This window comes from Thrips palmi, unplaced genomic scaffold (genome assembly GCF_012932325.1).
Source record: "Thrips palmi isolate BJ-2018 unplaced genomic scaffold, TpBJ-2018v1 HiC_scaffold_7, whole genome shotgun sequence".
Lineage (NCBI taxonomy): Eukaryota > Metazoa > Arthropoda > Insecta > Thysanoptera > Thripidae > Thrips > Thrips palmi.
Window position 1 is genome coordinate 1,409,332 of NW_023144634.1, and position 27,047 is coordinate 1,436,378.

General features: G+C 43.9%; 1 protein-coding gene across 2 annotated transcripts; it reads left to right on the forward strand.

The window, feature by feature from the left end:
• The first annotated feature begins 3,838 nt into the window (after positions 1 to 3,838).
• Positions 3,839 to 26,345, forward strand: LOC117652314 (putative inorganic phosphate cotransporter). 2 transcript variants are annotated; one of them, XM_034397136.1, is made up of 11 exons: positions 3,844 to 4,623; positions 13,420 to 13,570; positions 14,363 to 14,541; positions 14,894 to 15,124; positions 16,587 to 16,674; positions 18,053 to 18,267; positions 21,882 to 22,028; positions 22,472 to 22,604; positions 23,749 to 23,987; positions 24,158 to 24,326; positions 25,154 to 26,345. In XM_034397136.1, the coding sequence occupies exons 1-11, from the start codon at positions 4,510 to 4,512 to the stop codon at positions 25,177 to 25,179; spliced, it is 1,692 nt and encodes a 563-aa protein (XP_034253027.1). In that variant the 5' UTR covers positions 3,844 to 4,509; the 3' UTR covers positions 25,180 to 26,345. The 2 variants fall into 2 exon arrangements, with proteins under 2 accessions (XP_034253028.1, XP_034253027.1); XM_034397137.1 differs by lacking the exon at positions 14,894 to 15,124 and having other exon boundaries at positions 3,839 to 4,623.
• Positions 26,346 to 27,047: the final 702 nt, after the last annotated feature.

Below are 27,047 nucleotides of genomic sequence, written 5' to 3' on the forward strand. Positions count from 1 at the left end.
TCACACCAAAATTGTGATAATCTGGGCCAGGACCGGCCAAAGCCCAAGAGACTTATTGCATTTTCAATGCGATAATTTTTTATTGCTGCCTCGGATGCGATAATTTAAAAAAATTACATTATCCCTTTTATTGCAGCAAATTGTATGAAGCTTATCACATTAGAAATATCAGAGGTTAAACTACACTTTGCTCACTTCACGTATCTTCAGTTCTTTGCACGCACTGGTATTTCTAGTGATAAGTTTCATACAAGTTGCTGCGATAAAAATGCTAATGTGATTCCTCCAAATTATCGCATCTGTTGCAGCAATAAAAAGTTATCACAATAAGTCAGTTAGGTTTTGGCCGGTCTCGGCCCAGATTAGCGCAGTTTTGGTGCGATTCAATGATTACTACGCTGATAAAGCGATAAATGCGCTAATGCAGTACAATAATTATTGCACTTTTAAAGCAATAACTTTTTGATGGCACTACTTATGCAATAAAAATGTTGTTGCTTTTTAAATTAGTTCATTATTACACATAGAAAATCAGTGCGTACTTTGCAGAATGTGCAATCTACATTTCTTGCCAGAACTTCTTGGCTTTAGACCTGATGATTATACACACTCATTTCAGGAACGTGGCATCAAGTTAAAATGAATGTGACAAAGTGTCACGTTCCTTTGAGCATTGTGTCGGATTCGTTCAAACGCGAATCAGCCACAAATTAGCTCATTCACGTAGTAACGATGTGATACGATGCTCAAAGGAACGTGACATCTTGTCACATTCGTTTCAACGTGTTGTAATGTTGCTAACAATAACGTTATGATGCCTATTCGAGGGAGGCTATCTGGTTTCAGATTTAACACTGAGAACGCGAACGCCACGAGTATAGCGTCAATCGGTACAATGCAAAAGCATTGCACAAGAAGTGCAATGCCTCCCCATTCCCATGCATTAGCAAAGGGCATTTTCAGGACGCATTGCACGTAAGGTCCTCTATGACTGAGGCATTGCAGGTATGGTGCGATATCTCAGTGCACTGCACCGCACGTGCTATATTCATAGCGTTTGGAATCTCAGTGAAGGTACTTTTTGAAGCAAACCAAATTTTTGCTTCATGCCCATGGAACTGTCCTTCGAAGATCATCATCACAGAATTGTGCCAAGCACTCACTTTTCGTATTGGGTTCTTCTTGACGTAGTTTGCTATCTTGATTTCTTCACATACTTTCAAGATTTTAAGATCGAGATATGACAGTTACAAATTAATTTTGGCCCTAAAATGAGAGTATATTTACATTTAAACAGACGTCATTTCAGCGCATCAAACATGTTAAATTTACCAAAGCAGAGAAACTGCGTTTCCTTCACTTTATCCTGGAAAGCACTGCATCGTTCAGGTTCATTTTTCACAGCTGAGAAGCTGTTTTTCTGTATTTCCCTGCTAAATACTCTCAATTTGACATCACAGTGGCCTTCAGAGACCCCTGAAACTATCGGAACGACACCCAACTCGACTGGTGGCGGAGCCGTTCGAAATCCGAAGAATTTGGCCGCCATTATCCAAAATGGCGGCCATTTCCGGTACTTCCGGTGACCTCATCGTTGTTCTGACATCGCCAATGAATTCCCCGACCTCGAATAATGCGGAAACCACTCGTCGCACGATTTTAACTGTCAAAATTGAAACTTCGAAAATTTTGAACACTTTTAACCTTTAACGCCCCCGCATTTGAGTCCTAAGGGAAATTTTGACGTGTGCTTCGGGCCAAATCGACCATTTGGGTCAATAGAAGACGTGTGCAAAGTGGCTTGCTTGTAACCCAATTTGCAACGTGTTTTTGCTCTGTTACCCCCACTACTTGGTTAATACGTTCCTCACTTCAAAGTAATTTTGGTGGGAGAACCTCCGGATGGCCACCTCTGCTGCTGGGTAGTTTGGTAAAACACTGTGGTGAGATTTAATCCCATCTATTTCAAAAGCGGTATCAAACCTTACTTTCAAATCTGCTGCATGCTTTTGAATCTCTTCGGTTGGGACCCATACCACAGTTACGCCTTTAATGTTGGCGTGAACCCATTCATAAAAGGCTAATGCTGAAGTGATTTGCCTGTCATTGGGTTTCAGGCGCAAACAATGTAGCATGACAATGTGCTTTATCATGCCAGCTATGCCGTCACAAGACGATTTGCCATGACTTGTGACGAAGAAGTGCCATTCAGCAGATACACCAAAATCTCGCTCATGGAACCAAATATTAGCAACAGCAAATTTGTTCTTATACTGACCTGCACACCCATCAGAAAAATAGATAATTTTTTTCACATCAATCTTTAACTCATCCCGTATGAATGCTACTAATCGTCTTTGAAAAACATGGACCGCTGTAGTACTATGATCCATATGATCAGATATTGGAGCAAAAGATTTAACTTCAATTTCCCCTTTTTCATTTCTATAATGAATGACACAGGGATGGATTGTAGCTTGTTTGTTGTTGAAGTACCAACCTTGCGAACTAGACTGAACAACAAATGAAAAATTTTCTGCGAAATCCAAGTTAACAACTACGTGTCCAACTTCTAAATTCTCGATCACTGTTTTCTTGTAATGAGCTTGCTGTTTTGCAATAAAATCATGGGTTATCAATTTTTCCAATTGTATAATAAATTCAGAGACAAAATCTTCAGCAGTTTTGGTGACAGACAGAATTGTACCTCTATCTGTAGATTCCCATTGATTATAAGTTACATGGGAAACCATTTCTGAATCAAAGTAGACCTCTATTTTCTCTTGAAGATTGATCTGGGTGGGGCAGTTGGCACATCTACGGAAATAACAATCAACTTGAGGATCAGCACAAAGTAATGATTTTCTGCAGTCTTCTAGAGTGTCAAACCCAGCTTCTTTTAGATTGGCTGCTTCAAACATGAGGAGAGGATTTTGATGATGGGTACAAACGCAGATAACATGAGTCCCAGGAGCACCAGCAAGAACGCACTCCTTCGGTCTCAACTCACAAAATTTACCGGCTGACAATTTATTGTCAGGGAATTCTTCACAAAACTTTGTATGCAGGTTTCCAAGGGTAGATAATATCAGTCTTTTGGTCTTCTTAACTCGCAGTCCATTTTCTCTCAGAGATATGACATCCTGGCAGTGGTCGGCTTATGTCATCTCTTAAATAGAATTCCTTAACAAGTCTGATAGTCTCATCAGACAGCCCACGACCAGGTTTTGGTTCAAAAGATGGTAGGACCCCTTTAACTTTAACAAGACGCTTGGTTTTTCTGGCCATATATTTGGTAACAGCGAAAGTTTCTGTGATCTGGGAGTGCGTCCAGCTCTGGGGTAAAAACTGAGAGAGCTAGGATCTTCTTAGATGAGTCAGTCTGTTCCTGAACATAATCTTGAAGTTGTTTGATGACCTCATTGAAGTCCTCTGATTTGCGGTCTTCCATGGAAATTCCTGGGCAATAAGGGAGGGTGGGGCACCTAGTGACAGGGGCACCTAGTGACACAGGGGTGCCCTGGCCACCCTATGGCACTTTCAGACACCTTGAGGTGGCTAATCTAAAGGTCTTGTGCTGTGGAATCATGTTCAAGTGAAAGTGATACTTTGAACAAAATATTTTAGCCCCTAGAATAAAAGCAAGAAAATAATAACCCAAAATCACAGATTTTACGACTTTTTAACAAAATGTTTTCTCGCCATTCTTCCAGTAAACGGCACTGCCGATCGTTCTGGCACTTTTAATGAATAATAAGGACCTTTAGTAAGTTGTTTTCGCTGAACCAGCTCAAACATGTGATTTCATTTCCTTAATATCAAATTTTGAACGAAAATGAGCCCCCGGGGCAGGTAGTGACAGACACACTCTATTTACCTATTTCAACGATTTAAACGTTTCAAAACATCGATTTGGCAACCGCGAAGTAACTTGTCACCGATTGTCACACAACGAAACATAAATGAGACTACTTTTAACGACAATTTCGTAGAACATTGAATTTTATTGGCAATTTAGTAAAATGCAGTTTCTTGGGGAAAATGGCGCCGTTCAGAATGGTTTGATATTTAAAAAGCTTAAAGAGTCCAAAACGGATAGTTTTCAATTAGCTGGAGCGTCGCTCTATGCTGGTAATGTGAGGTATATGTCCTGTCACTAGGTGCCCCGGGCTGGGGCACCAAGTGACAAGTGCAGAGGTCTGCGGGAAGCTATGTAAATAATAGAAATAGGTGTTGTCAAAACGCCACAACATGTTATTTCGATCAAGGAAGGATCAAAGCAACCTTCTGAGGTGTAAGTAGATTCATTTCTCGCACAGTATCGAAGTGAGTGCCAAAATCCAAAAAGTGTCACTAGGTGCCCCACCCTCCCTTACAGTTTGAGAGCAGCCTTGACTTTTGCTACGACCTTTTCACCATAAGATTTTCTTTTTCTCAACTTGGCTTCCGATACTGGAGAAAATCCTAGAGCTGAAAGCCAAGTGTTCAGCCCATCAATCTTTTCTAAGAATGGTTCATCTGTTGGTTGTGCTTGTCCAGTGGTGTCGTTGTTGCTGGTACTGGATGGTGTGGAAGGTGGAGCTGGCGGCAGGGATGAACCAACACTTGGAGATGAAGTCACAGGTTCTCGAACAGCATTTATCTTCTTCAATTCGTTCTCCGCATTTGAGATCTTAGAAAAAATATCTATTTTGCATTTCACACATAGTTTTTTTCCTGGAATTAGATATAAATCCACTAGCTTTGCCCTGTATCTTAATTCCAGAGTTATTGCAAACAAATTAGAGGAGGCAGACTTCCTTTTCTTTTTTGGTGGTTCGTTGTCTTTTGCTTCATCTTCATGATATTTTAAAGGATCACAACAACGCTTTTCAAAGAAAGGAAACTTGGTAACAAACCAAGCAAGATGGAACGTACACACAAATTTCACAGACTTCTTGCATCCACTTCGTATTCTCAAAAGCCTCCGACTCTCATCAAGAAGCTTGTCTCTGGGCATAAGTTCACCAGAACAAACACCAATTCTTGGATCATGTGCCAAATGGTGAAGAAAGCACTTTGCACTGGGAGCCATATTGACAAGAGGGAATACCCTACAAGAGAGAACAAATGGAGTTAAGCAAGTTACCATTGAAACTGACCCAAACAAACCCAAAACAAGGTTTAGAAATACATACCACAGCAAAACATTCACAAAGATTCTACGATCCCCCACAGGCCTAGGCAACGGCGGCAACTGCCGTGTTGACGTCCAAAACAGTCCCAGAGACCCCTCCGCTCACGGTCATACTGTATGTGGAATCCTTATTAAAGAAAAGTATTAAAAATATTGTATCATTTTTAAGAACTAAAGAAGCCTTGAACCATTCTGACACGACAAACTAGACAGTGCTGGCTGACGCGGACACTGTAAACCTAGCTTTGAGAACAGGGCGCCTGGGAGGTAGGCCTGCCCGTCAGACCGGGCTGCGCTGCGTGGCTCCCACTGCCTACCTGGCAGGCGCTTTACCATGATTGAAAGTACCCGGTTTGTGGTTCGGTATTCCACGAGGAAGGGCAGCACCTCCGCCAGTGCCAGGGTGTGAGGGGTGGCCCTAGCCACGCCGGCGCACCACTTAAGGGGAAAAATAGGGAAAAGGGGGTATGCAGGGGTTCACGCGAATTGCTCGTTCTCCCAAACGAAGAATAATACTTTGGGTGGTTGAGCTTTTCTTTTAGATGATAAATAAAGGAAGATTTTGGAATTTTTTGAGAGATTTTAAAATATGGGTTTTTGAGATATCACACTGTAAAAGTTACACCTTTTTTGAAGTTCCACAATTTTTTTTTCGAAAAAAATCCAAAAAAAAATTTTTTGTGTAGTTTTTTCTCCTCTTTCCAACGGTGGTCTCGGATTTGAGATACGACGAACGGTTGCCGAGATAATTGCATTTTAGTGCACCCATGTCGTCATGTATGTGAAAAACTTCATCAGGCCGTAGTTCGGAGCCCGGTGCAGATTTCGAAAAACTGAGTTGGGGTCTTCAAATGGTACCATAAGGCCAACAATCGCCCACTATGGCGATGGCCTCCGACAAGGTGTCGGTCCGAGCCCTGTCGAGTTGGCATGGAATGACCCATGTGTTTATTAATAGAATCAATGTATGGTTGTGTATATTTAATCCTAATAGAGTTTGAATTGATATTGGGTTCAAAGAGAGGACTCAGGTTTTGAGCGGTGAGTCAATAAGTGCATAGACAACCAACTATATATATGATTGGCTGAGCGATAGCGAAGCCTGTTACTCCAGTGGGGTTGAAAAGTTTTTCCTGTCTGTCTGTTGTCTGTCTGTCTGTCTGTCTGTGTGTCCGCACTACTCCTCCTGAACGGCTCGGCCGATCTCGGTGAGATTTAGCACACTTTTTGGGTATGTCCTTGGCTCGGCACACGCGAAATTTCACCATCCTAGCTCAACTGGTTCAGTTTATATAGCCGAAAAACACCTTAAAACGGCGAAAAATCGAGTTTTCGGCAGGTAGATCACCTCTGTCTTGAAGAAAGGGGGGTCTGGGGGGCGTGGCCCCCCAGCCTCGACAAGTTGAAAATGACAAGGGTCAAGATCGTGTTATCTGTAGATGAAGCAACTCTATCTAGAATTAAGGGGGGTCGCCCCCCAGCATGCAACACGTAAGAAGTAACCGACGATGGACAAGCCAATGCCTGCCGAAGGCAGACTAGCGCCGCGGGCCAAGGTAGGTACGCCAGGCGCGGATTGGGAACAGCCGCGAGACATCGCGAAACCTGGACGACAAGACGCGGTCTGGCGTAAACCTACCTTGTTGTGATGGGATTTAATGAGACGATTCCTTTTACTTCACCAAAGTTAATATAACTGATACTACTTACAAGGGAACGTTCTCAGGTGTCAGGAGCCGATTGTTGCCATACTTCGGGATCTTAAAGACCACCTCAAAAAAGAATTTTCGCCACCCACAGTTCGTGCTGAAAGTCACTACAACGCTCTAAAATGGAAATTTAAAATTGACCAATTTCCATAAAAATTTAAACAAAAACTGTTTTTACCAAAAAGTTTCCAAATGGGCTGAAACGCCCAGAAATACCGTTTCTTTTTTTGGTTTTGGCCGAAAAAAAAAATTTTTTCTCTAAAAATTGAAAAAAAAAATTTATTTTATTTTTTTCGATTTTTACTGAAAAATTTTCAAAAATTCATTGCTTTCCATTTTTGGAAAAAAAATTTAAAGTTTTGCCCTCGGAGAAAAAAAGAAATGTAAAATTGCGAACTTTACAAGAAAGCTGTCAAATGGTCGCCCAAAAATGTCATTTTTTCAACCTTGGAATAATATTTTTTTCCAACGGACTTAAGGTCAATACCTGCCGAAGTCACCCCAAGGTTCCGATGTCACCCCAAATAACGGTAACACAAAAAGTCTAAATAAATTCTCACATTTAAAGAAACGTTTCAGTGGGTACAGCAGGTAATGTTTTAACAGTCAAATGGTCGCCGCTTGCCGTTACGTTCGTTGGAATGTGATTGGCTGAGCGATAGCGAAGCCCGTTACTCAGGTGGGGTTGAAAAGTTTTGTCTGTCTGTCTGTCTGTCTGTCTGTCTGTGTGTCTGTCTGTCTGTCAGCACTACTCCTCCTGAACGGCTCGGCCGATCTGGCTGAGATTTTGCACACTTTTTGGGTATGTCCTTGGCTCGGCACACGCGAAATTTCACTATCCTAGCTCAACTGGTTCAGTTTTTATAGCCGAAAAACACCTAAGAAACGGCGAAAATCGAGTTTTCTGCCGGCAAATATCTTCTGCCTTGAAGAAAGGGGGGTCAGGGGGGCAGAGCCCCCCAGCCCCGGCAAGTTGAAAAGTAACAAGGGTCAAGATCGTGTTATCTGTGGATGAAGCAACTCTATCTGGAATGAAGGGGGGTCTGCAGGGCGGAGCCCCCAGTATGCAACAATTTAGAAGTAACCGACGATGGGCAAGCCATGGCCTGCCGAAGGCAGGCTAGCGCCGCAGGCCAAGGTAAGGGAGGGTGGGGCACCTAGTGACACTTTTTGGATTTTGGCACTCACTTCGATACTGTGCGAGAAATGAATCTACTTACACCTCAGAAGGTTGCTTTGATCCTTCCTTGATCGAAATAACATGTTGTGGCGTTTTGACAACACCTATTTCTATTATTTACATAGCTTCCCGCAGACCTCTGCACTTGTCACTTGGTGCCCAGCCGGGGCACCTGGGTGACAGGCATTATACCTCACATTACCAGCATAGAGCGACGCTCCAGCTAATTGAAAACTTCCGTTTTGGACTCTTTTAGCTTTTTGAAATATCAAACCATTCTGAACGGCGCCATTTTCCAAAAACATGCATTTTACTAATTGCCAATAATCATGTTCTACGAAATTGTCGCTAAATAGGTCTTTAAGTTTCGTTGTGTGACAATCGGTGACAATTACTTCGCGGTTGCAAATCGATGTTTTGAAACGTTTAAATCGTTGAAATAGGTAAATAGAGTGTGTCTGTCACTACCTGCCCTGGGGCTCAATTTTCGTTCAAAATTTGATATTAAGGAAATGAAATCACATTTTTGAGCTGGTTCAGCGAAAACAACTTACTAAAGGTCCTTATTATTCATTAAAAGTGCCAGAACGATCGGCAGTGCCGTTTACTGGAAGAATGGCGAGAAAAATTTGTTAAAAAGTCGTAAAATCTGTGTTTGGCTTGATTATTTTGCTTTTATTCTAGGGATTAAACAATTTGTTCAAAGTCACCTTTCACTTGAACATGATTCACAGCACAAGACTTTAGATTAGCCACCTCAAGGTGTCTGAAACTGCCATAGGGTGGCCAGGGCACCCCTGTGTCACTAGGTGCCCCTGTCACTAGGTGCCCCACCCTCCCTTAGGTCCGCCAGGCGCGGATTGGAGGAACAGGCAGCGAGACATCGCGAAGCCTGTTACGACAAGACGCGGTCTGGCGTAAACCTACCTTGTATGAAGTAAATGTCTCGTCACGTTGACTTGATTACTACTGCATGCATGTGCCCAATAGAGTACTCCAAAGAAGCTCTGGCCCGGAAGAAGAACAAAAACGGAAATTGCAGTTCACTTAAGTGACGGTATCGAGCCATCACATTCGTGTCACATTCACTTGACCGTTTCTTTGCTGCGATTGTCGAGCTAGAAAAAAAGTTGCCTTTTTCTAGTGGCAACGCATTTCAATGAGAAAAGTATTCGTTATCAGGAACACAAAGCAGAGGGAAGAAGTTAAAAACTTGAATTGCATTAGTGAAACAAAAGCACTTATTTTATGTCCTTACTGGCGTCAACGATTAACGCACACGGAAAGGCTTTGCCACTAGACTAGGGGTGACTTCGGCGGGTATTGACCTTAACTCCGTTGGAAAAAAATATTATTCCAAGGTTGAAACAATGACATTTTTGGGCGTTTTTGACCATTTGACAGCTTTACTTGTAAAGTTGTAATTTTACACTTCTTTTATTTCTCCGAGGGCAAAACATTAAATTTCTTCCAAAATGGAAAACAATGATATTTTTGGACGTTTTAGGCCATTTGGAAACTTTTCAGTCAAAATCGTAAAAAATAAAATCAATTTTTTTTTCAATTTATTAGAGAGAAATTTTTTTTTCGTCCAAAACCGAAAAAACGGTATTTCTGGGCGTTTCAGACCATTTGGAAACTTTTTGGTCAAACTCAGTTTTTGGTCAATTTTATGGAAATTGGTCAATTTTCAACTTCCATTTTAGAGCGTTGTAGTGACTTTCAGCACGAACTGTGGGTGGCGAAAATTCTTTTTTGAGGTGGTCTTTAAAATCCCGAAGTATGGCAGCAATCGGCTCCTGACACCTGAGAACGTTCCCTTGTGAGGGCGCCACCTCACTAGGTTGTCCCGGCAGCTCCGGCGATGTACGCAAATCTGATTGGCTTACTAGCAGGCGGCCTGTGCAGGTCGCACGGAGACCGCCGGTCGGCCTCTGAGGCCGCGACCGAGCTGGGCGCTGCGCCGCTGTCTCGGCCTCGTCGGTCGGTCTAAGCGATTTTGAGAGCCCTACCTGCCTATTCTGGATCCTCACAGGCGCTGAAGTGCTGCGCCTTCGATTCCTCCTTTTTGGCATCGCGGTGTTCGTACCACGTGCCCCTGGATGGCAGGGGACATTGCCGATGGGATGCTAGAAGAAAATACAATCCTACGGGGTCAAAAAGCTTAAAAAATTGAAAGTAGAAACAAAATGCTCCACTCTGAAAGTCTCCAATTTCTAAACGGTTCGTCGGAAAAATATGGGGTTGTGCTCATTGGATTCCTTTACTGATTTTCTAAGTGTAATAATGACCTAATTCAAAAAGCGATCACATTTTTATTGCATTAGTAGCGCCATGAAAAAGTTATTGCATTATAAGTGCAATTGCATAAGCGCATTTATCGCATTATTAGCGTAGTTATCATTTTATTACACCGAAATTGTAATAATCTGGGGCCCAGACCCCCAGACCGGCCAAAACCTAAGGGACTTATTGCATTTTTAATGCGATATTTTTTTATTGCTGCCAGAGATGCGATAATTTGAAGGAATCACACTAGCCTTTTTATCGCAGCAAATTGCATGAAACTAATCACATTAGAAATACCAGAGTTGGCTCATTCTCTAAAGTTTAGACCCCTGGGGAAGCCTCACTGATTTTCCAAGTGTAATAATGAACTAATTTAAAAAGCAATAACATTTTTATTGCAGTAGTAGTGCCATGAAAAAGTTATTGCATTAAAAGTGCAATAATTATTGTATTGCATTAGCGCATTTATCGCCTTATTTGTGTAGTTATCATTTTATCACGCCAAAACTGTGATAATCTGGGCCTAGACCGGCCAAAACCTAAGGGACTTATTACAATTTTAGTGCGACAATTTTTTATGGCTGCCACAGGTGTGATAATTTGAGGGAATCACACTAGCCTTTTTATCGCAGCAAATTGTATGAAGCTTATCACATAAGAAATATCAGTGAGCTCTCACAGGAATTTTTGACCGTTTCCTCAAGATTTGGGACTTTTTTGATAACTTTTCGCAGTTTTTTGCCAATATCTCCTGAAGTATGAGTCGTAGCTCGATTCCGCACCCAGATTCGGATTTCTTGGCTCATTTTACGTTTGTAACCCATTATCTCAACTTCCTAGTGCAAAAACTGTAGAAAAGTAGGAAATACCCAAATTCTAGTTAAAAAACTCAAAAATTTATAAAAACGGCTGCAGATTGGGCAATGAATTTTTGCCGCACCTGCTACTCCGGCTTTTAGCACCTCTTTAGGGTACTAAAACACCCGCCAAAAATGAGCCCAATAGGAGAGGTGAAATCCAACCCTGTCACGTCTTATATTCTTGCTCACAGTGTGTGGAGTTGAACCGCCGACCTTCCTCATCCAATGAATGCTCACAGCGCCATCAGCTGCATTTGGTCAAGCATCGATCTAGGATTTTGTGTGTGTGTGTGTGTGTGTGAGGGGAGGAGAGCCTCTGTGAGAACAGCTACGTACGTATTCTTCCACGGGTCACTAAGAATGGAAGAGTCTTGACCAAGACGCGTTTTGGCAAGTACTATATATAGTATATATAGTTAGTGTATATAGTTCATCACCCAAATTCGGGTGAAGATTTTGTCATATAGATTTAATTTTATACGAAGGGTATTTTTGCTACTTATACATATAGAAACCACTTTAACGCACATTTGGAGTGAAATAACCTTCATCATCAAAATTTGGGTTAAAAATGATCCTCACGAATAAAGAATACCTCCCAATAATTTTATTACTTATTATTACTCTCTCATTCTCTTTCATTCTCAGTAAGGGCGTTAAACTTTCAACCTTATAGGTTTCCCGTGAAAGGAGGGTGGCGGGTTTATTATGTACGGGTAGAGGACGGCAGGGTGGAAGCGGGAAAAAAAGGCACGCGGGCACATCAACAGGTCATGGAGAGGGTCACGGTCTGTTCGACCGCTTGGCGTGCGGTCCAATCGATGCAAGTTCGCTGTGTCGACTGGCAGGCCACACCACAACACTGTGAAACCTTTGGTTGTCACTTGATGACAATTTTAAGGCTGAGTTTCCCTAGAGTTTTCCATTTTACCTTTGAAACGCATTTGAGTGACCTATGCAGAATGTTCTTTGATGCTTAAATCGAAATAAACGTCGGCCTGATTCTGTCAGGTACTAACAAGTGCAGGCGTTATTGCCATTTCCCCATAAGCTGCTGATCTGGGTGCCATGTGAAACTTCTGTCGCTTCACGGTTGAATGAGTTGTATACAGTCCGGCCCGGACTCACGGTGTAGGGAGACCACTCTTCGGGTGGTGCACTCTTACACCGTGGCCGGACTCTGGCGGACTCTTCCGGGCTTAGCCAAGGCTTAGCCGGATTGCTATAGGGCGACAAGGTGTTGTCCGGCTCGGCCCCTCGGCTGGGTCTGGGCCGGGCCGGACCTCGGCCGGGTCGGGGTCGGATCGGGGCCTATGGGCCGGAACTTCGTCGGTGTTTAGGGTAGGGGTACCCGCCCTGTAAAGTGGGCGCGTAGTGTGGCTGAGCGATGCGAATTAGTTTGTGTTCTTCGAACTTTGCTTAAGTAGACGAAATGTGCAATTTATGGGCTCATGTAGATATGGGGTATAAATGGAAGTAATTTTCGTTATCAGCACGATGGGCCACAAAATGCCATGCACTGAGAAAACCTTACAAACTATTTTGGGCCTTACAAAGAAAAATAGTTAGTATAACAAAGTATTTTGAGCATACGTAAGCTTACAAAGAAAATACTTTGTAATTTACAAACTATTTCTTCGTGTAACAAACGATTTTAGTTTGTTATATGTATGCTGAAAATACTTCGTACGGTTTTAAGAGTGTGGGAAATTTTCAGTCCCATGAGTTATGCATAATTTTAAGCACACTCTCATTCCAGGAACGTGACATCACGTTGAAACGAACGTGACGAAATATCACGTTCGTTTGAGCATTGTCTCGCATTCGTTTGGTTGAGAATTGGCCAAAAATCAGCTTGTTCACATTCAAACGAAAGTGACACAATACTCAAACGAATGTGACATTTTGTCACTTCGTTTCAACGTGATGTCACATTTCTGGACTGAGAGTGGCATACACGACGGTGATACTGTTTTGCTCGCGCCTGGTGACACTGTTTGTCCGACGCCTACCTACTGCTAAGTGTACTGCCATGAGGCAATTTGTCCTGCCTGGCGAACACTAAACTGTGTCACCATAGGATGTGCTTAAAATTGCATCATCCATGGGACAAAAAAAGTCCAATGACATATAGTGTGTGTGTGTTTGTGCATGCGGAGGCTTGTGTGGGTGCTTGCGCAGAATGTACGAGTTTGTGATTAACAGGTTAAGTGGCTGATAAGAGGATGCGCTGGTAAGGGCGCCCCTGTTCGCGGCCCAGAGTCGCTGAAGCGCGCTGACAACGCGGGCGCGAAAACCGAGCCATCCTCAGAAAACGTTGCCATGACATCAGATCGAGTTCACATCACTCCTCCAGGTGCGTCCTATCAAATAAGAACGAATTCACCAAACGTAACCGTCTACTAAGTACACACTACAAATGCATGCTTGCCAGTACACACTTCCAAACGCATACTTGGACAAGTATACACTCGCAAACGCGTGCTTAAGCATGGAGTTAGGCACGCGCTTGTAAGTGTGTGCTCGGCCAAGTCTGCGTTTGTAAGTGCGTACTTGCAAACATGCATATGCACGTGTGGACACTAAATTACCATCTACTTTTTTGTGCATAAGTTTTGCACAAAATTGAGCATGCGTTTCGATATGCACGATTTTTATGTACACTTTCGTGTTTAGCTACGCACAAGTGCGTGCGTTCCAAGTACTAGAACCACGAGACAAAGAAATTGCAAGCGCAGAATCGGACCAAAAAGAGATATGTCTTTTTTCAAGGGACCCATCGTAATCGCCTTCGTACACTCTCATTCCAGGAACGTGACATCACGTTGAAACGAACCTGACAAAATGTCACGTTTGTTTGAATGTGATCAAGCTGGTTTTTGGCCAATTCACACCCAAACGAATGTGACAATGCTCAAACGAACGTGACATTTTGTCACGTTCGTTTCAACATGATGTCACGTTCCTGGAATGAGAGTGTAAATGTGCATATAGGTAGTAATTGCCCTGTCTCTCAAACATACCCATTTTATGACTTGATAGGTAGGTACACATTTACTGATGTGTGATGTTGTTTTAAGACTCTAAGTACAAGTCAAGTCGAATTTAGAACGCCATTCGGTTCTAATTAACGGTGGTACCTTAACAGCCGCCTGCTTCGGCACGCGCCACGCCCAGACCATCCTCCTGGCCGTGTCCTCCTTCACTATCTACATGCTGCGCGTCAACCTCAGTGTAGCAATCGTGGGCATGACCGCGATGGACAACGGCATCCGGAGCAACTCAAGCGAAGACGGGAACGCGACTACCCCGGCACCCCTGCATGAGGTGAGTTTCAGGCTGACAAAGCCAAAAATTTGAGTCGCTCTGTGCAGAATCCACTGCAAATACTCATATTTAAAAAAAATTCTTGAGGGAGGAAAAAAGTTAGCATGGCGATTTATTTGATGGTGCAACGAGCGAGCTGTATGTTCGCAGTGGTTCCGTTGGGACAGTATCGGGATTATTTGACGCAACCATCCAAATTCTGTCACCAAATGCCCCTCCGTCCTTTTCCGACATGATTTGACCAACGAACCCATGTAGACAACGTGCTGAGATGACACTCATCACCCTGCAGTTGAGAGTGGACCAAACCTTTTTGAGGTAAAGCTGAAAAAGAAACATATTGAAACTGCAGGTATACGATTGGGACGAGAAGACGCAGGGCCTGGTGCTGAGCTCCTTCTTTTGGGGCTACATGATCACCCAGGTGCCTGCTGGCGTCCTGACGCAGCGCCTCGGTGGTCACAAGTTCCTGACCTGGGCACTGTTCTCCACCAGCCTGCTCTGCATCCTGCTTCCTCCATGCGCCTACCTCGGCGGCTGGTGGCTCGTGTGCCTCAATCGGATGCTGCAGGGGGTCACTCAGGTTGGTCGGCTGCGCGGCAGCACTCGCTCCACTACACTGTGAAAATTGGAGTCGTCACTTGATGACAATTTCAAGGCTAATTTTCCTTACAAGGATGTCATCAAATCAATTGATCCAGGAAGCGGAAGAAGGGAATAACTTGACTTATCCCCAAATTGAGTTTTTATTTTAATATTGTGCCTTAGAATGGTTTCCATCACTACACCAAATTACTTGACTGAATTCCAAGCAGTTTAGGAGAAAATCCACATGGAAAAAGGGTATAACTCAACTTAACCCCTTTTACGGTCTAAATTTCATTGGAAAATGGAGATAACTCAACGGAAGTCCACATGAGTCCGTTTGACAAATTGGAAAAAGGATATAACTCAACTTGTATTTTTATGAATCTTGTGTAAAAAGAATCAACTCAACTTAGCCTCCCCTTAATTTTAAATTTCAATTTGGAAAAAAGAGCTAAGTCCAAAAAATACACCAGAGTAACGTACACTTTATGCAGACTATTGTTCCACTTGACTTGTCTCCAAATTCCTCTTTGTTTAGGAAATATAAGGTGAGCTGACTCTGTTTTCCATTTCAACGGAAAGCGATAAGTCGCAGAAATCCTCTACGGAGTGACCTTACACTTTTTATTTTTTTTCCAAAATTTTACTAATTCTTTTTGAAATTATTAACATGTGCAACATTCATTTGTTTTGTTTTAGTTTTCCCTCCAAACAGTTTTTGGTTTCTCCTGGAAAATGGCCAAAATTGAGTTATCCCCTTCTTCCGCTTCCTGGATCAATTGATGACATTGTTGTCACGCCCATGCAATAAGTATGGGAGCTTTGATGAAAATGTCATCAATTTGTGATGAGATTGTCATCTACGTTTTTGTCGTAAAGTGACAACAAATTTTCAGTGTATCGCTCGCTTGGCAGAAAAAATCACCCTCTGAAGCTTGTTATGACAAAGTTTTTGAGCATACTTAAGCTTACAAAGAACAAACTTCGAAATATTCGCGCTATTTCTTCGTGTATAAAAGTAAATTAGTTAGTACTGCGTTTATACTCTTAAGAAACTTACGAAGTATTTTGAGCATACGTAATACAAACTATAATTTGCTTTGCTATGCGAGGAAATACTTCGTAAATGACGAAGACGAACTATTTTCTTTGTAAGCTTAAGTTTGCTCAAAATACTTTGTTATATAAAGTTCCTTTTCTTCGTATGGCTTAAATAGTTTGTAAGGTCTTCAGCGCAGTTAATTTATTTCGTGGATAGCTTTGTGCCAAACTTAGCGTACGTTTTAAAATACGTGCATAGTTCCCAGTAATTAAATCTCATTAAAGGAATGTTTTTCTTGCTTTGAGAAACAGAGTTTTTCTCGGGTGAAGTTGTCTGCTTTAAATTCTTCGGTTGTTACTGTTAGGCCCTCTGGCCACTCAGATCGGAAATTCTTCAATAAAATGTAATTTTGCAGGGTTGCGTGTACCCATCGATCTTCACGATGATGGGCTTATGGATGCCCCCGGCGGAGCGATCTTTAATGTCGGGCATCATCCTTGGAGGTAGGTGTTAACCAGCAAAGAGTGTTTCGTATATTTCCACTGATGGGCACTTGTAAATGGACAGGCACGGCGTCGCATCGCTCGCTACAAAGTCCGCTTACGTCAGGCCATCACTGGCCGGGCTCAGTTTTTCGTGCCCAATAGTGACCCGTCAAATATCACGAGATTTCAAAAAATGTTACATGCTTTGGTGAACTTGCCCTCTCTCGCTTCTACTGGCGTGGTGTCCCCATCGCACGACTGGGTTGCCAAAGACTCCAGCGTTAAAACGCGTGCGTCCACGAATTAAACTATAAAATTTTTCGGTTTGAACTAATTTTCGGTGACAGTTCAACTAAAATTTAGTTGATACTGTAGGCCCCTGGCCACCGTCAAATGTCTTGACACAGTAAAGTCTTTGCAGTGGTTAGCGTGTCCCACGTCTGTCAGTAGGGCTTATGGACCCCCGGAGTCAGACTTTAGCATGCTCGGGACATCCACATTGGAGGTAGCGTGTACCACGTGTTTCGTTATCCTAGCGAGAGGCATTCTTGTAATGCAAAAGGTCACGGGGATCGTCAGCTAAAAGTCGTACATGTCCAGGTCTCCATGGTGGAGTCAGTCTTATTCGAGCCGCTAATAGCTGACCTAAATATCTAGAGTCAAAATTTACACTTTCTTGCCTGATTCGACTAATGGCGTCGAGTGTCCACTCATGCACGATGGGCCACCACTAACTAGTGCGCCCTGACGACACGACTAAATTTCCTTCAGGTACAGAAATCCAAAAGTTACTTCACTGTGACGGATTGACTGAAACCTTGTACATGTACTTCGAAGTGTGGTACAGTGGTACTAATGAGTGGTAGGCGCAAAACTCTGGTTATCCAAATTTAGCACACGTTGAAATGCGGTCAATACCCCTTAAAATCAGTGGTCAGCATAGCACCACATAAAATTCATGGTGATTACCACAGCAAATATGTGGTCAGTCCTCTATTACCTCATAAAAAGATGGTCTTGACCACGCAATACATGAGGTAACGGCTAAATTAAGGGTAAAGTCTTGTACACCACAGTGGCTTCGCAGGGGGGGGGGTCAGGGGGGTCGGGGTCATGACCCCCCCTTTGGCCACTAGACAGCCGCCTGGAAGGTAGGCAAATTTCGGTACTTTCCCCCTGTAAGTAGGCAAAAAGCATGGCCCGACCCCCTCCCCTTCAAAATTTCTGCGCACGCCACTGGTACACCACTTATTTGAAGGGGTGTAATTCTTACCACATTTGTACGTGGGGTAGAATGCGGTAACGACACTTTAGGTCTCACCACAGCCAAATGTGGTAACTTCACCACACTTTCGATTTCAGTGTATCGCAAAAATACAGGGAAGCTTTTCCGCAGCGCAGACGATGGGGCCGGTGGTGGCCACGCCCCTGGCTGGGCTTCTCGTCGCCAAGTGTGGCTGGCCGTCCGTCTTCTACTCGTACGGCGCGATGGGCTTCGTGTACTCCCTGGTCGTGATGCGGTACTGCGCCGAATCGCCCACTGCCCACAAGACAATCACCCTGGAGGAACGCGCCTACATCGTGGCGTCACTCGGTAGCAGCAAGGATAAGGTAACTGCCATGTTACAAAATTACCTATTCAGGGTGGCCGTCTAGTCCAAATCCTAATTTCTGTGTCTTGGATTAGAGGCATTTCAAACTTGGTTGTGTGTGTGTGTGCTTACATTTTTTAATAACAAGGTAGGTTTACGCCAGACCGCGTCTTGTCGTAACAGGCTTCGCGATGTCTCGCTGCCTGTTCCTCCAATCCGCGCCTGGCGTACCTACCTTGGCCTGCGGCGCTAGCCTGCCTTCGGCAGGCAATGGCTTGTCCATCGTCGGTTACTTCTAACTTGATGCATGCTGGGGGTCTCCGCCCCCCAGACCCCCCTTCTTCAAGACAGAAGTGATCTGCCTGCAGAAAACTCGATTTTTCGCCGTTTTAGGGTGTTTTTCGGCTATAAAAACTGAACCAGTTGAGGTAGGATAGTGAAATTTCGCGTGTGCCGAGCCAAGGACATGCCCAAAAAGTGTGCAAAATCTCACCGAGATCGGCCGAGCTGTTCAGGAGGAGTAGTGCGGTCACACACACACACACAGACAGAAAAAACTTTTCAACCCCAATGGAGTAACAGGCTTCGCTATCGCTCAGCCAATCAATCAGCGCTTCAGGCTGGTGCGTCGAGCTCAGCCTGAGGTTTTTACACTTTTGCACTTTTTCAAGAATTACGTCAAGTAGTCCACACATCGAAGTTTTTGAGATAACAAGGTAGGTTTACGCCAGACCGCGTCTTGTCGTAACAGGCTTCGCGATGTCCCGCTGCCGCCTGTTCCTCCAATCCGCGCCTGGCGTACCTACCTTGGCCTGCGGCGCTAACCTGCCTTCGGCAGGCCATGGCTTGCCCACTGTCGGTTACTTCTAGATTGTTGCATGCTGAGGGGCTCCGCCCCCCAGACCCCCCTTCATTCCAGATAGAGTTGCTTCATCTAAAGATCTTGACCCTTGTTACTTTTCAACTTGCCGGGGCTGGGGGGCTCTGCCCCCCTGACCCCCTCTTCTTCAAGGCAGAAGGCATTTGCCTGCAGAAAACTCGATTTTTCGCCGTTTTTCAGGTGTTTTTCGGCGATAAAAACTGAACCAGTTGAGCTAGGATAGTGAAATTTCGCGTGTGCCGAGCCAAGGACATACCCAATGACCCTGCAAAATCTCAGCCAGATCGGCCGAGCCGTTCAGGAGGAGTAGTGCTGACAGACAGACACACAGACAGACAGACAAAACTTTTCAACCCCACCTGAGTAACGGGCTTCGCTATCGCTCAGCCAATAAGGATCTCGTGACTGTAGTAAAGACCACTCTGATATATGAAGAGGGCTGGCTCCATTACACGTTTTCGATTTTGAAGTATGGTTTATGTGCCCCAGCCCGAAGTCAAATATCCTTTAAAAGTACGCAGCGTGAGTTTTCTGTGTGTCAACAATTTGTAAGTAGCTTGGGCACCCCATTCACCAATGAACTAGTGGGCGCAAAAGTGGGCACGGAGATAATTCATCATCAGCGCTGTTGGGCCTCAGCAGTCATCTAGCGTTCGAATAAGCAGCTCTCGCGGGAGTGCGACTGACCTTGCATATGTCTCTTGGGAGGGGTTGGCGCGGGCCTCAAGGGTCGTGGAGGCCCCAGTTAAGGTCAAAATTCAATTGTGGGTCACGAATCAATTGTGGGCCATTTTGTTTGACGGGCCGCTACAAATCCATGAATGACCGAACCGGCTTCAAATTCGGTATGGGTCTTCCCTCAACCTTCCTTTGTCAGCTGAAAAGGTGCGGATGTCTGAGCATCGACCACAACGAATCCCATCGGGCAGCAAAGAGAGACCTTAAAAATTCAACGGAAAATTGGGCCAATCCAAGGGCAAGAAAAACGGAAAAAAAGGATGTTTTTCAAACATTTAAAAAAAATCGAATTATGGAACGGAGGGGGACGCCCTTGCTGATTTAAGGATATAATAGGTGAAGGACTCAAAGTCAACCATAGTTTGGCAAATGCAGTACAAGGCTTGGCGCGCGGGTAGCTTCAAAAATTGCTGACCCACAATTGGTTCCAAAAATCAATTGTGGGCCAAAACAGCCAGTTTTAAAAACGGCTGTAGCTCAGTAAACGAGGACGAAAGACGGGGCTTCTATGCTGCAAAACGTAGTCAAGGGATCATATTTGAACGTCTCAAAGCTACTTTGGCTACTTGTTCAACATTAATATTTTAAATATGCATTTTTAAAAAAAGTGACCCACAATTGATTTTTTACCTTACAGTCGATCTCGTGGCTCTATTCGCGAGGGTGGCACAAAGGGTGGCAGGACTCCACGGATACTTCCGCGAGGCCAGTGGCACTCCCGCCAGTACTGCGAGTCCCGCGACACCACCTCGTGAGGACCTGCTACCCTCAGTGGCAGCGGGTGCCTACGTGTCAAGTGCCAAGGCTAATCACAAAATACTAATTTTCTCCGTCCGAAGAAGTTTGCGCCCTCTAGTTCATTGGTGAAAGATGATCCTGACCCCTACCTACCCACAAATTATTGCCACGTTGAAAACTTCGCCCACTAAAATCCAGGACAATTGAGAAAAATGATCCTCTTCGTTCCTGATTTAAAAACTGGATGCTCAGCCCTCTGCAAAAAATCAAATGGTTCATTTTAAAGCCCTGGGACCCAAATTTTCTGCGAGGACTTACACACTTACAACCCTACAAAGAACTGCTCGTTGTAATACAAAGAAAACGAAGGCTTCGCAGGCCACGAAGGAAATCGTTTGCAATCGAACGATTGCAATTCAAAGATACAAGGTAGGTTTACGCCAGACCGCGTCTTGTCGTAACAGGCTTCGCGATGTCTCGCTGCCTGTTCCTCCAATCCGCGCCTGGCGGACCTACCTTGGCCTGCGGCGCTAGCCTGCCTTCGGCAGGCCATGGCTTGCCCATCGTCGGTTACTTCTAAATTGTTGCATACTGGGGGGCTCCGCCCCGCAGACCCCCCTTCATTCCAGATAGAGTTGCTTCATCCACAGATAACACGATCTTGACCCTTGTTACTTTTCAACTTGCCGGGGCTGGGGGGCTCTGCCCCCCTGACCCCCCTTTCTTCAAGGCAGAAGATATTTGCCGGCAGAAAACTCGATTTTCGCCGTTTCTTAGGTGTTTTTCGGCTATAAAAACTGAACCAGTTGAGCTAGGATAGTGAAATTTCGCGTGTGCCGAGCCAAGGACATACCCAAAAAGTGTGCAAAATCTCAGCCAGATCGGCCGAGCCGTTCAGGAGGAGTAGTGCTGACAGACAGACAGACACACAGACAGACAGACAGACAGACAGACAGACAAAACTTTTCAACCCCACCTGAGTAACGGGCTTCGCTATCGCTCAGCCAAAAATCCTTTGTAGCCTACGAAGAACTTCTTCGCAGCCTGCGAAGGACTTTTCCTTTGTATTACAAACAAAATCGTTCGTATTACAAACGATTTCCTTCGTAGGCTGCGAAGCCTTCGTTTTCTTTGTATTACAACGAGCAGTTAGTTCTTTGTAGGAATTTGTATAAACAGGGTCGTGACGGTCGCCCGTTACATTTTGCTTCACATATTGGGGGATCTGCGAGGACACAGAAAACCTTTGTGAGCCTAAACAGTCTGTCGATTTCTAGATGCCCACTCCATGGGGGCCTATGTTGCGGAGCATCCCTGCCTGGGCAGCCATTTGGACCATGGCATTGCAGGGTGGCGTGTTCCTGGCCTTCCTTACGAAGATCCCTACGTATCTCAGCACCGTCCTCAAGTTTGAGATGAAAGAGGTGCGTGGTGTGTTACGTAAGAGAAAACAAAGTCAACGGCTTCTTTCTTGAACCAAATCCGTATTTTGTGAACCAATGGAGTATCTGATACACAATGTTATGTTCTCCAAAAGAATCGAATTCAATCGGGAAGTTGTCCCCACGCTTGACCAAACTCAATCGCGTCAAAGTTGATTTAGATTGGCTTTTATTTTCTTATTTCGCCACATTTTGAGATTTTCGACCCACCCACTAAATTGCTATGTAGCTTTTTGTGCATAACCTATGCACAAAATTGCGCCTGCGTTTCTAAACGCACTCTTTGTGCGTAGTTGCTCACAAACTCGTCCATTTTAAAACGCATGCAGAGTTTCGTAGAAAGCTTATGCACAAAAAAACTACATAGTAATTTAGTGTGTGGTGGGTTCGGCCTGTAACGCAGAACTCTTTTTTCTTCCCCGTAGAATGGCGTTTTGACAGCGCTGCCCTACTTGCTGTCATGGTTTCTCAGTTTTCCCTTCGGATGGTCGTGTGACAAGCTGGTGAGCCGGGGTTACCTTTCACTGACGGCCGCTCGGAAGGTGTACAACTCAATATGTGAGAAATCTAGGGGACTCTGTTTACCGTTGTATTCGTCGGGGTGAGAGTTTCGTCACGCTTCTTCGAATATTACGTCATAGTCGTTGCAGTGTTGATCCACGTTCAGACGTACGTGATATCGTAAATGCACCCGTGTCGCGTACAAACTTATTTTTTTCCTTTTTTTTTCGGCATTGCGTGTACTTTCAATGGGCCTTTTCCAAGTCCTAACTAACGTAACAAAATTCACCATCCGCTGGTACGAAATATCGTCGTTCTCACCTCAGGCGCGCCCGGTGTCTGTGCCCCTCCCTCTTTCTTTCCGTACTGCCCATGCATGGGCGACAGGGCACTCAGACGGAGCTCTAGCCTGGACAAAGATCGAAACCGGAAGTCAGGAATGACAGATGTAGGGAAATATTCGCGGTGGATGAGGTCTTGGGCTCACCCGTGGCGATATTTTGTCACAGCAACTGCCGTTTTCCACTTCCAATTGTCTTTTTCCGGGCTAGAGCTCTTTTGATGTGCACTATATTATTGATATTTTATTATAGTGTATAACATACTTTCAAATTTCAGTTCCTTTTTTCTCTCTGGTTGTAGCGGGACATCCTGTATCACTCTCATTCCACACTCTCAGCCTTTTACTGACTTTTTCTCATTGGCTTACGCATTTCTGTAAGCAATTGCTTAATAATTAACCATAATACTTAGTATTTTTTGTCAGTATTACTTAGTAATTGCTAATTACTGTACTGATATTACCGTTTTCTTAGTAAATTACAAAGAAATTTTTATGTACTTAAGAACTAAATACTAAGTATTATGGTTGCTTACAGAAATACGTCAGCTAATGAGAAATAGTAGTAAACGGCTGAGAGTGCAAGTACGTGACATTACGTTGAAACGAACGTGACAGAATGTCACGTTCGTTTAAGCATTGTCTCACATTCGTTTGAATGTGAACAAGCAAATTTTTGGCCGATTCACATCCAAAGGAATGTGACTCAATGCTCGAACGAACGTGACACGACTTTGTCACGTTCGTTTCAACGTGATGTCACTTTCCTGGGATGAGAGTGATTGAGGTGACGACCCCGCTTCTTAATCTCGAACTGAATTTAAATGCCAACAACTTTTAACATTTATTAAACTTTAACAGCACACGTCGGCAGTGGGGTAGCCATCCTCGCGCTGGGCTTCTGCAACGACCCCAACACGTCCGTGGTGCTGCTCATCTTAAGCATAGGCGTCATGTCTGCCTCGTACCCTGGAGTTCAAGCGAACTTCATGGACCTTTCGCCGAACTATTCTGGCACAATTTTCAGTATATCCAACTTCCTGTCGGCCGTTTGCGGTGTTTTCGGACCAATCATCATAAGTTTCATAGTCACTGAAAAGGTAAGGCCGCATCCAATTTTCCAGAAATTTCGAACGGACTTTTATGACATTAGCCCGAATGTCTTGGGTACCTATAGCATGCGTTTCCGAACTGACCGTCTGCAACGCTAGAAGTGAATATTAGGCCGTAGCACAGCAACTTGTCTATGATTTTGTTCTCCTTTCTTCAGGGCTCAGTATCCCAGTGGAGAACGGTGTACTGCTTGCTGTCTGCAGTCATGTTCCTCAGCAACCTAGTCTATGTATTTTACGGAAGCGCAGAAGTTCAACCGTGGAATGACCCGTCAGATAATCACAATAAAATCAGGGGCACCAAAACGGACGAGGAAAAGGAGGAAGGTAAGTAATTGTCATGTACCACGTCCTGGACACGATCCCTTGAAACCTCGTAGATATCTCCCGAAATCTGGTCGGGGAAACAAATGCTAAATTTATTGGAAAAACTTCAAAACTGGTTTGATGTCTATTCTGAGTGTGGGCCGAAAGGTTTATGGTAACACAAAGTCTCTGGAAATTCTCGACAGATTATTCGAACGCACTTACACTGCGAGAAAAAAATTAAGGCTGTGAGTGTTCATTTGGGCGTCATTGTCCACTCTACCCTCACTCTCATTCCAGGAACGTGACATAACGTTGACACGAACGTGACAAAATGTCACGTTCATTTGAGCATTGTGTCCCGTTTTTTTGAATGTGAACAAGCTAATTTTCGGCCGATTCACATCCAGACGAATGTGACTTCACGTTCGTTTCAACATGATTTCACGTACCTGTAACGAGATCTGCAAGAAGGTTTCCACCTTACCTGAGAAGGAGTCTCTTTCTTACGGAAGATTATTTACTTCAACTCGGGTACTTATATCCACCATACGCGCCTATACCTTAGAAACTGCAGGCACCGTACAGTACACTTCAAACTGTAAAACAAATGCAAACCTGATCCTTAAAGAAACCTTTTAGAGCACAGTGAATAGTGGCATCAAAATGGGCAGTCACGACCTTCATGCATTCTCGCGGTGCCGAGGCCTCTCGTATTTTTCATATTACGGTTTGACGATGAAATTTAAGGCAAAATCGGGCGTGTTTTCGATTATTTCCCTTGCTCTTGGTCCTGTTAATGCCTTCACTCACCACCACCATCCTTTTTCTTGCACATCTTTCAACAGGCGAGAAGTTGGCATCCATAACGTGAGAAGAAGGAAAATCGTGACGGCTGCTCAACAGAAATGGATCCGCATGCATTTGTGGCTCGACACCCCTTCTACGTGCGAGGGTTGTTCACCTCGAGTTGCACCACAGGTGTGAAAAGAAGATAAGCAGGACAAAACCGTCATCCGGGCGGGCCTGAGTGCACTGTTTGGACTTGATGACTCAGGTGCTGCGCGTAACAGTGACCTTACTTACCCTCTGAAAAATAGTAGTGGTTTCCAGAAACACTTACGTGAGAAAAGACACGGCCTTCGCATCTAGGATTCGGCTTCGAAATCATAAGCAGGCCCTATAGTTTATGTTTCAGTCAGACATTTCAGGTACTCTAGCAAATTTATTTACTTTTCCAAACGGAACTGTTGCGAAGTTCAAAAGAAAGTAGAACCCTCTCCAAACATGCAGTCCAAGGAGAAAAACCTTTAAAGAGGACGTGAATGAACGTGCTGTGGGTAGTTTTTGCGCATAAAAGTGTAAAACAAATCAAATAAAGAGAAAGTATTTTCATTTTTTCATTACTTAGCCGTTAAATTGACCCCGTACATCGATACAAAATGTGTCAAGAAAGGTAAACTCGCGTGCAACAGTAGTTGGGTGTTTGCGGCTGCCAAGGCCATGTTTGCGTCGCCTCGTCTTTCCGCTCCTTTCCGCCGCGACGCGATGGAGTAAATCAGTCAGGGCAGGTCGCGTTGTGGCCCCGCCTGAGCGATAAGAGAAAGAGGCAGGGAGGAACTTTCCAGGGACATTGCATCAACCAGTGTCCGTCTCAACGCCGTTATTAAAAATGAAAAATGGTTGACTCTACTAGAAAGCCAAACGTGGTCCACAGCGCGAGAAGCCAGAGATATTGCCATATGAGTTTAGAAAGTAATAGATTGCTTTTTCAATTGTGTGACCCAAGCGTTAAGTTCAAACATGAGACGGAAGCCATAATGTGTCAATTTAGCCCAAAATAGTGAAAAGCCCCCCAATTTCAACCCAACTGATTTTTTTTTCTCCTTTCCTGTACATGGGGCCCTCAGCAGGCTCTTGGTACACTAACAGGGGAGTCTTTCAAAAAAATTTCAGCCAAATCCATGAAGACGTCTTTTTCGATATTTGCAGATTTTATTTATTTTTTTGTAAAAATTGTTCACCAAAATTACAAAAAAATTATAATAATTAGTTTTTAGTGTCTACAAGTAAGGAAGAGTCACCAATAAAATTTGGCCCAATTCTAACAATTTGTCTTAAGGCCTGTTATTCTGTCATGGAATGCACCTCCCACGATGCAGACATGCTAAAAATGTCTGCAAGTGCACATTTGTTTCATTTCTGTTGAATGTTCTGAGTAAATTGCGGGGAGAAGATACCAAATTATTGTGTTATCCAGGACAAATACACAGTATGGTCCAGCTATCCTTGCCACCATTCATGATGATAGATCTCCAACGCGGAGAAGTTTCGTTTATTTACCAGTCTGTTTCCGGTCTTTGTCTGATGAAGGTCTGAATGAGTTAAACTCGCGAGCTAATTCTGCTGAAAGTTTATATATCATTTACAACGGCAAAGTTGGGAAGGCGGACATGATTGAATTAGTTTAAATTTTTGGCGTTTTGCTGAAAGTCGTGGAGATGTCAAATATTCATTGAGTTTTTAGGTCTGATTATATTTCAGTTTTTCATTTATTTTCAGTTGGCATTGATGAAGATGAGGAAGATGATGTGGACACGGATGTTAATGAAAATTTTTAACGAATTTCTTAACGAATTTTTCCTGTATTGTATCCTGGAGTCTCAAATGTATCAAAGAAATTGTGTGAAAATTATCTTTTATCTGAAATGAGATCTCATGCAGGATGTGAGATGAATTTGG